The 10,702-nt window shown below is 40.4% G+C and overlaps 1 protein-coding gene across 2 annotated transcripts; it reads left to right on the forward strand.

Annotated features, from left to right (window-relative positions):
• The first annotated feature begins 776 nt into the window (after positions 1–776).
• Positions 777–10,652, forward strand: stom (stomatin). Of its 2 annotated transcripts, XM_034096462.1 has the most exons (8): positions 777–937; positions 1,706–1,738; positions 2,005–2,114; positions 2,438–2,510; positions 6,690–6,772; positions 6,972–7,175; positions 8,195–8,329; positions 9,029–10,652. In XM_034096462.1, the coding sequence occupies exons 1-8, from the start codon at positions 877–879 to the stop codon at positions 9,215–9,217; spliced, it is 888 nt and encodes a 295-aa protein (XP_033952353.1). In that variant the 5' UTR covers positions 777–876; the 3' UTR covers positions 9,218–10,652. The 2 variants fall into 2 exon arrangements, with proteins under 2 accessions (XP_033952353.1, XP_033952354.1); XM_034096463.1 differs by lacking the exon at positions 1,706–1,738.
• The last annotated feature ends 50 nt before the right edge of the window (positions 10,653–10,702 follow it).

Raw genomic sequence — 10,702 nt, forward strand, 5'->3', positions numbered from 1 at the left:
CAAGTACTGTACTTTAAGTACTCGTTTGAGGTACTTGTATATTGACTTGAATATTTCCATGTTATGCTACTTTGTACTTCTACTCCATTACAATAATTTAATACCTTTAGTTATTTGGATTAGTGATGTGAAATATAATCAACACTTAAATAAGACTGTAGTTACACCTGGAGTAAAGCTACCCTGCAGTATACAAAGTCATTAAAACTAACTGCACCTTTACCAGCTTTGATAACACTTTAATGTATCAATAATTATAATCAAAACATATAAAATATATTATTCAGAAATAGAACAATTTGCATAATGAGAACTGTTAGTAGGCTACTTCAAATATGTTGAGTTTGAATACATGAGTAGGGCCTACTTTTACTTGAGTAATATTTTGAATGCAGGACTTTTAATTGTAACAGAGTATTCATACACTCTTCATACACAAGATATTACACATTCAAACATATTTATTTTTACTTAAACCGATATATTCCTGCACTTTAACTGTATCTGCATATTGAAATATGATTGCTGTTGTGTGTACGTTGTCTTCTCCTGAATGTTGTACGTCTCTTGTTTGTTTTTTGTATTTTTGATGGCACCTTAAAAAAAGGAGTAGCTCTACTATCTCATTGTACCTGTATAATGACAATAAATGATTTTATTCTATAAGAGTACTTCTCCCACCTCTGAAAATGTGTAATTAGTAATTACACATAACAAATATGCCTGGGAAACGCGACCCCCTTTCTGCGTCATAGCACCTACAAGTCAGAGTTGAGGGCAAACCCACTCCACTCCCACTGCAGCAGCTCGTACGCTCTCCAGTAAACACAAGGCGACCGTTGCTCCCTGTCACCGTATACGTTATTCGCCTCATCTATGGATAACGCCGAAGAAAAGGTAGCCATGAGAGAATCAAAAAGACGAGAGCGTCAATCAGGTAACGCTTTCTCACTTTAAAAGCGTGCTATGTGGGTCAGTTTAGATAATAGCGTGTATTCAGCAGTAGCAAAGCCAAACACGAATACCATATAATTTGGCTCGTGCATTAATGGTTTATTCAACTGGAATTGTTAACCTGGTGTGAACATATCGAACGCAGCGTTAGCAGTCAATGCTAATACCTGATAGCTAACATTGACCAATACGTTAGCAAGCTCCACTCACAAGCTAGTATCGTACTATAAACATTAAGCTGTCGGTAACGTGTCAGTATTTACAGTTAATATGCCAATGCGAAACAAATGCGGTTTAATATAATAACACTGGTTGTATTATAAAATGAACCTAACGTTAGCTAGAAATGACAGTAACGGTTGTTCATTCTGTGGTTGGTTTTTTCGCAGGTTATGTTTATAGATAACGTTGGTACGGACGTTATAGGTGGGGTAACAAATTGTACACGCCGACATCCTGAGATATAAGCTTAGGTAGTGTTGTATGTGTTTAGGACATGATGAAAAACCTTGTTAGCAACGTTAGCCACACTACAGGGTGGGGTCATTTTATGAAGCCCTGTGGTAATCAGTATTGATTATGTCAGTGACGTCATGGCAGGGATGTCGAGCAGCATCAGCACCAATCCAAGCCAGTTTAGGGCTACATGTTGACCACTTGTTCCCCTAACTTTAAATTAGGTAAATCGACGTTTTAACACCATGTACTGTTAGTGGTTCAACAGCGCTCTGACTTATCACTTTGTCTGTAGGTTCAAGCAGGTATGATTTACGTGATGTTGAAGGTACGGATCTCCCTCATTTAATGGTTGCATGTCATGATCAATTGTGCACTAAGATAACATGTGGGTGGAGGTGCCATTAATCTTAACTAACCACATTTACAAAAGGTGGGTGTTCGGAGATGGATGAAAAGGCTGCTCTGATGTATGATTGGATTAGAAATGTATGTCTATAGAAAGAGATTATTAAAATGTGTTTCTTCACTGTGTTCATTTCAGTACGCATTTACTTCCACTAAACATTTATATCTGTTGTTTTTTCCCCCTAGCCTTGGAGGATTCGGACAAAGACATCGGCTTGTGTGGCTGGCTGTTGGTGGCCCTCTCCATCCTTCTCATGCTGCTCACTCTGCCCATCTCTGTATGGATGTGCATTAAGGTCAGCTGCCAGTGAAATCAAGTGTTTATTTTCCACTTTACAAATAAAGCTTGCTGGTAGTACAGATATGAGGAAAGCCTGCTCTGTTTGTTCAGTGTTTTCCACATCATATGGCTTCCACTGCAGACTCATCTTCTATATTATTTACTTAACAGCTATTGTTTTGCCTTTACTTAATTAAAAGGCATCCACAGCGAGCAGGGTAATTGCTCTGTGTTTCTTCATTTACATATCTCAATATTTGTTTACATGTGTAAAATGTCAAATAACAGAGACAAAGCAAACTCGCAAATGCCATTTATCTGGTTTGTCTTTGTACGCAGATTGTGAAGGAGTACGAGCGAGCCATTATCTTTCGCCTGGGGCGGATTTTGCGAGGAGGAGCCAAAGGCCCAGGTCAGAAAACCTTTTATTCACCTGCATTTTTTTTTTGTCCTCTCCACATCTTCGTTTTTCTCCACTTAGATACGACATGATGATTGTCTTTACCTTTCTTTTCTGTGGGGATAGTAAGAATTGAACAACATCTAATTTTGTTATGCCGTAATATCTGCTTTGTAGAGAAAATAACTCAATAAAACTAAAATATCTTCGAAGCCAGTTGTTTCACAAGTTCATGTTTAGATTGTCACCTTACAATGTAGGTGTAGTTGCATTCTATTGTACTATAAAGCTTATAAACAAGAGCTTTTTCTTCCCATATATTGAACGTTATGGTTTATCTGATGAGTCATTTGGAGAAAGGCTGAATGTTTATGTTTATTAAGGATCCCCAGTAGCTTTTGCTCTCGACAAAAGCTACTCTTCCTGGGGTCCGACACTTAAAACAATACAACAACATTTAGGACATAAGTCCTGACATCATTAACAACATTAAAAACATCACCAATATCATCAACAACATGCGATCAAATTAAATTAGGGTTCACAGCTCACAAGGGTACACGGTCATTAGTAGATGGCCCTTCAATCTCTTCTTGAAAGAGGCTCTGGACTCTCTGTCAGTAAGGTAGTTTGGCAATGAGTTCCATTCCTTTATAGCTCTATAAGACACAGAAGATTTCAGAAGATGTGTCCTGGGTTTAGGTGCCAGTAGATGGCCTGATGTAGCTTGTCTAGTCTTATGGTCATGCTCGTCTCTTGTGTAAACTATTTGATCATAAAAACAGTGTTTTTTTCTAAATTGGACATTTTTTAGAAAAGTGATAACACCAGATTGCAGACGTTTCTCAACTGGAAGCCATGATAGGCTTCTATGTATAACTCCAGTATGAGTGTGCTTCGAACAGTGGAGAGCTAGTCTGGCAGCCTTGTTTTGAGCTATTTGTAATTTCTGTAAATGTGTTTTTGCTGCTGACGACCATATGACCGGACAGTACTCAAGATGTGACAAAACCAGAGACTGAATTACTTGTTTCAAAGTGGTCGGTGTTACATACTTTGTGCATTTTCTCGCCACAGCTAGGCTCCTTCCCATTTTAGTTACGATACTGTCTATTTGCTTTGTCCACCGTAAACCAGAATCAAGAACAATGCCAGGCAACTTAGTCTCGTTTACCTGTTCCACTGGCTGACCAGCCGGCGTCAGGCTTAATGAGGATTGCTGCTTAACATATGTCTGGATCCGAACACCATTGCTTTTGCAATGTTGAGTACCAGTTTGTTATTGTTGACCCAGTCTGCTATGGCTTTAATCTCTATTTTAAGTAGATAGTTTAACTCACTGCATGTTGATGCTGTACTGTACATTGTGGAATCATCAGCATACATTATTACACTGGACCTATTTAATACGTAAGGAAGGTCATTTGTGAATATAGAATACAACAAAGGCCCAAGCGAACTCCCCTGTGGGACCCCACACTGCAACACCTTACTTCATCGAATCTAAGCCAGTGGCCTACAGGCAGCAGAAACCACAGCACAGAAAGGATGCCAGAGTTGTGTGGGCTTCCTGTTTGTTTATCAAATCAACTCTAAAACCTCTTGAAACGATCACATAGTGTTCGTCATAGCGCATCAATCACTCTTTTTTTTCACCACATGTTCATGATAATGTCAGAGAACCTAAAAGAGCAAACGGAACTAAAAGGACCATCAACAAATCTGCTGTTGACTCTTTGTTCTCAATTCACTTAGACGCTTAGCTCTGCACTCTATCACACTGCCACACGAACTCTAAACACACACACACACACACACACACACACACACACACACACACACACACACACACACACACACAGCACACAGCACACAAACACTTGGTATTTTCCCAGCATACTCTACCAAGCCTCTATTGCAGCCATTTTGCTCTTTTTTGTGGGGCTTTTTGTTTTAATACTCCATTGGTGAGACACATATTTGTTCTTAGAAAACTATGTAGTATATTTTTAATCAACCTAAAATCAGGATATTTTCTTAAACTACACTACCAGCCTTTTTACCCAATATGAAAAACCTTCCCCTAAAGCTGAAAGTCGTCACTTCAACTTAATATTCATTGTTTAATGTCAGTGTTGTTGTACAAAGCCAAACAATGGTCATAGTGTGTTTATGTCCATTTACGCAAAGACTTCTGTGCTGTGGCGGACTTTTAACTATGGGAGTTTTGGGACTTACTCATTTGAAGAAAAACTTATCTTTAACCTGCATTTTTTTTTAAGGCCAGTATTTTAAACGTCAACCAGTATTTGTTGTAGTTGCCTGTAACTCGTTAGATTTAAGATTAAGAAGACCTAAAATCACACAATTTAACTTAAAAACACAAATTATAGTAGTGTATGTGTGCAAGTGATGCTCAAATGTAACACAATGTAAGTTGCATAGATAATGTTATTTGATATATCGTTGTACATCAAATATTGTTTGTATATAAACCAGATTATTGTCCATGCAGCTGCAGTTCATGATATCATATTCACATTTTCAGTTCAGCACGTTAGCAGCCCAACATTTGCTTCTTAGCACATAACTCCAAACACAACTGAGACTAATGAACATGTTGATAAGTTTAGCAGGTATTTATCCTAAACCAAGGTATTTTTTTATAGAAGTAAAACAATTGACGTGATGTTGCTTGAGAAATATTTAGGCGATGTCCGAGGTGGGGTACATGAATGTCTGTACTAAGCCTCACAGCAAGCCATCCAAGAGCAGTTGAGGCATGTCTCTCAAAACCACAAATGTCAACGTGTTGGAGGCACTAAAGGAAATGGAATTTTCCATCCCTCGGATAATGCTGCTGATAGGGCTAAATAATGTATTAGCTAAATTGAAGAATGCAAGAATTGAGCATAAAAGAGGAAAGGCATTCATCTACTTCCCCATAAACGCATTTCCTGTTGGGCAGCAAGACAGAAGGCACGGCCACGGTACGGAGAATGAAACGGGGAAATAATGTAGGCCTAATAATACCTCAAAGTTCAGCCAAGTTCAGTGACGTCCAATTCATATGGGCTCCCTCTCCACACAGCCATATGTCTGCCAATGATAGCACACATTTGTATTTTCTGTTCAAGGTCTGAATGATTTAATCATTCTATTCTCTGTGATGTGACTGCGTGTTTTGAAAGGCAGTGGATTTGTTTAAGCAAAGTAACACAGACTCCCATGAGGAACCATTTGCATACATCTCATAACTCGCTGTCGTTTATCTTTGATTTCCTGTTTTACGGGATCTAAAAACCAGGCAGTGTCCTCTCAAAATGCTGAAATGTGACTCCTCAGGGTGCCAGGGGACCCCGTTTATGACAGTGTGGAGTAATAATAGCTCTGTGGCAGCAAACTTCACATTCTTAAAGAGCTGAGGAGCTAAAGTTGAATTTAGCATTTGGTTTCCCAGAATGCCACTCAGCCTCTTGCACCTAACCCGGCTGCTACACTGTGGTGACTGTAAAACACATCCCTGTATGTCTAGTTTAAAACAAGCTTGCAGGAACAGTTTGTCGTAAACTGAAAAGTGTGTGTGGAACGTTTTGCATCTGTAAACACTTTTCTCCCCCATAAACAGAGATGTTTAGTGAAAGCTTTCTCCACCCTGCCTCAGTGGAATGTTCCACTTCACTACAAGATGGTTTACGTGAGAGCAACTGCGGTTTCTTAACATGTCTGACAGGAACAGTAATCGTTTGTGGAAATGTCACGAAGAAAACCGTGCTAGTAGTTCTCTTCCTTTCCCCCTCCTGAACAGATGGCTGTGATCCCACCACTTAAACGCACACAATATCCTGACAGGAAATGCAGCCCACGAGTCTCTATCTGGTGCGGCATTAATGTCTTCTAAATGATTGCACACCTAGCACATGTCTGTTCCACTCAGGCACATGCCTAGTATTGTTTAATGCACTAATTCAATCGTTGTGACTTGAAACGCTTATGAAAGCTGCAAATATCCGCAGCTTTGCCTCGCTGTCGGCACAGCTGCAGTCTTATGAAGAGAGCTCGACTTGGCCTCGTGCCAGCATTTCATTCATCCCGGTGTTTTCAAACATTTGCGAAGACGCTTCCTCATTATTGTGTTTACCGTGGCTTTAGTCTTTGTTAAAAACTATTTGCATTCTTGTGATTCCGCAGGGCTGTTCTTCATCTTGCCGTGCACTGACAGCTTCATTAATGTGGACATGCGCACCATCACCTTCGACATCCCACCACAAGAGGTACACTTCTTTCAATTACATTAAACAAATACTTTGTCACATTCACGGAAGTTCTAAGAACATAAAAAGGATTCTGCAGCTTCTTCATATGAATGAATGCAAACTTTACTACAGACTCAGGGTCCAGATAAAAGACAAGACATCGATAGATACAGCGATACAAATCCTTTTATGCTTCCATTGATGCTTTTCCCTCTAGGTTCTGACCAAGGACTCTGTGACAGTGAGTGTGGACGGTGTGGTGTACTACCGGGTGCAGAATGCTACCTTGGCGGTGGCTAACATCACTAATGCGGATGCTGCCACCCGGCTGTTGGCCCAGACCACCCTGAGGAACGTCCTGGGCACCAAGAGTCTGGCTGAGATCCTGTCAGACCGGGAAGAAATCGCTCACAGCATGCAGGTGGAGTGCAACAATATCTGTTGTCCACACTGTCTGAAAAGCAGAATCTGAGTGGCACATTACTTTGAGACAGTTTTCCTGAACAAGCTGCAGTTAAGATGTGTACTGTCCACTGTAGGCGAAGACGTCCTCGGCTGTCAGTCTGCTGTAACTTCAATTATTTATTTATTCATTAAACTTTCACTTTCAGTTTATGCTGAGCCTCTGTATATTAGAAGATCTGTTTCAGATGCACACCGTCACATTCCTTCATATCAGTTCTACTTGATGTCTTCAGTATTACAGTACACTAATTGTCTTAAAGTCAGAGACGCTGTTAATGTGTCAAACGAGGTTTTCTGCACACCAGCAGACACTCCAAACTCCATCTCTTCTTTAATCAAACTGGGATTTGCTTGTGGCGAGTTGTGCATTACTGCCATTTCATGGCATTAATTGTGGTTGAATTGATTGGCCATTTGGGAACTCAACTCTGTTAACATATATATAATATCACACAGCTAATATCTCTCTGATCCAGTTGTCAGACAACTTTAGAAGCATAAGGATTTTCTTAAATTGCAGGACCTCTGAAGCAAGAGTGATTCCTTTACTGCTCCATCAACAGCCTCAAACAAATAACTGTTATTAGTCGTACACACCATAAACAAAAACACACACGCTTCTATACACAGATTATCAAGCATGCAGCACAGAGCGCAGCCTCAGCTGTTTAATGTTTGCTTTACCAGTTAGTGGTCTGTCTGATTTGATTAAAAGCAACAACAACAAAGCTACGGTACTTTCTCCGTAATCGCCACTGTTTTAAACAACACGTCCTTATTTGTTTTAACCTAAACACCAACTGTGCTGTAAATGTATTTCCTTTCTGCAAGAGAAAAGCACGTGCTTACTTTGAGCTCCATCTGCTGGCCAAATAGAAAAAAGCAACACAGTTGAAGGGAGTGTTGGGCTTATCGAGGTTTCACATGTCTTAATTCTGTCCTACGATTCAATTGTTATCTCTGTGTCTTCTCCAGTCCACTCTGGATGATGCTACGGACGACTGGGGGATCAAGGTGGAGCGGGTGGAGATCAAAGACGTTAAGCTGCCCGTCCAGCTGCAGAGAGCGATGGCTGCTGAGGCCGAGGCCACCCGGGAGGCCAGAGCCAAGGTGAGGGCGCTCTGTTCAGACCAGCAGATCCTCTCAAACATCTATACATCTCTAGATATTATTATTACAAGCTTTCGTTGACTCCTTTGGTCAATTTGGACATTCAGCAGCCTCTCATTCTCGATATCAGACCGATGTTAAGGTTAAGTGTCTGCAGTCATATCAGTCCGCAGAAAGAAGTTCACTTTTTCAATTCATTTGTTATAGTTGTTGCGAATATGATAATTTAGACCAGGGATGGGCAAATGGCGGCCCTCCTATTTTTGCGGGCCTCAGATTAATTTATAAGCAACGTAATTAAAAATATATATTTGTTTTTTTACTTGTAGTACTGATTCTGTCCACTAGACTCCTAGTTACGTCACGTGCGTACATGATTTTGTTCGGCAGCCAAATACCGCAAAATAATCTGTGACGTGTTTGTGTGTATTGTGTTTGTTTCCTGGGAAACCCTCACAAGAAACACCGGCTGTTGTTATGCCTGCTGTGACGTTAAGTCACCGCTTGTAATCAGGCCTTTACAAGCTTCAAAGTTGTGTTTATCATCTGAATTTAAGTTTAATATTCTATAAACCAAGACTTTGCTTATTTGAAATCAGATGAAAACAAACTGTCACGGACCCTGCCGTGTTATCTATGATTACTACGCTTTTCTCAGCCTTTTCCCCTCCCCTCTCTCCCCTCCTGTTTCTCCTGCAGGTGATCGCGGCGGAGGGAGAGATGAACGCGTCGCGGGCCCTGAAGGAGGCCTCCCTGGTGATCTCAGAGTCTCCGTCAGGCCTGCAGCTGCGCTACCTTCAGACCCTCAGCACCATCGCCGCCGAGAAGAACTCCACCATCATCTTCCCGCTGCCCATGGAGATGATGCAGGCCTTCATGAAACGTTGAGGCAGAGTCGTGAAACACGCACGCACACACACACACACACACACACACACACACACACACACACACACACACACACACACAAAATACTTACAATAACACACCTTTAGGACCTGTGTCTATTAAGTGCTCTGATGGCACTTTTGTATTTTAACACCTAGAACAAAACTGACCACATGTATGATCTATGCCTGTGAGAGGCAACTTTATTAAAAGAGAGATATGTGGCCTTACAAACACACACGATGGATCCATGGTGCAATGACGTCATCTAGATGGATTCAGAAAATAGAAATCGGCCAAAGTAGCATTAAAGAATTCACATCCTGTACCATTTCATCTCTGTGGCAGCAGGCCAGCACGAATACCTTTTTAAATTCCAACAGATATTGAAACTCTCAAATCGCGCCCCGTGATAACATTTAACGGCTGTCCCCACCACGCAGCAGGGTGTCGGAGCGTAAACACTGAAACAAGCGGTATTTATATTTAAGATTGGGAGATGTAAAAAACACTTTTACCCTCATTATAAGGGACATTATATTCCTTAAAAACCTGCTGAAAATGTGCTTAATTCTTCTGTAGTGTGGACTGTGCGCTAAACACCTTTTACAGCGAGTACTTAAGTATTGTCAGGCAGGATGTTACCAATGTTTACACCATTCATACCAGGTATATGTTATGTTTAGATGGGTGGACAAAGCATTTGAAACATCATACTTTAGCATCCAACCTCATTAGCTACACCTAAGCGCTACCGTTTAATAACACTTTTTCTCTGCACATGATTCTGCCAAAAGCCTTAAATCACTGCCATGGATCATTTTACAGCCTGATGACATATCTATGCACCTTCAAACGAAATCAGCTGAAGCATTTTAAACAATATTTTATCACATATGCTCTTTCTAAGTGTTAACAAGCCAAATAGTTCCATGTTATTTGTATTTCTTCAAACTAACATGTGGTTGTTATGTTTTCCTCCTTTCATCATAAAAGGCAGACGTGTTGGTAAATGTTCGTAAAAGTATGTAGTGTATGTCTGTTAGTATACTATGTGTTTATATATACAATATATATAATTGCGTTCCGACGCGGTTTCAGGTTCGTCACGGCCAAATCTCGACTTGAATTCAACTTTTTAAATGTATGTTTTTGTGAAATAAGGGAACATTTGTGCTACGGCTGCACCGTTGTTTGTTCCAGGACAAAGAGAAATAGTCTCTTGTAGTATTGCTTACACTTCAGGAAACCCTTCTCATTGAAGTATTACTTACATTGCTGTCTTCTAAAACATGTTACACACATCAGTTTTATTCAGCATTTATGGTGTTCGGTTTTCGCAGCTAACCAGTTTTACTTTGTACTGTTTGCTATAGTTTTATCCTGACTAAATCTGACTATATGAAAACCTGAAATAAAGCAGTATCAAACAGCATTTCCGTCTACGGATGAAATTATTTTTAGCGTGGGTTGAATCAGAGACAG

The sequence above is a fragment of the Pseudochaenichthys georgianus genome, chromosome 12, assembly GCF_902827115.2.
Source record: "Pseudochaenichthys georgianus chromosome 12, fPseGeo1.2, whole genome shotgun sequence".
Lineage (NCBI taxonomy): Eukaryota > Metazoa > Chordata > Actinopteri > Perciformes > Channichthyidae > Pseudochaenichthys > Pseudochaenichthys georgianus.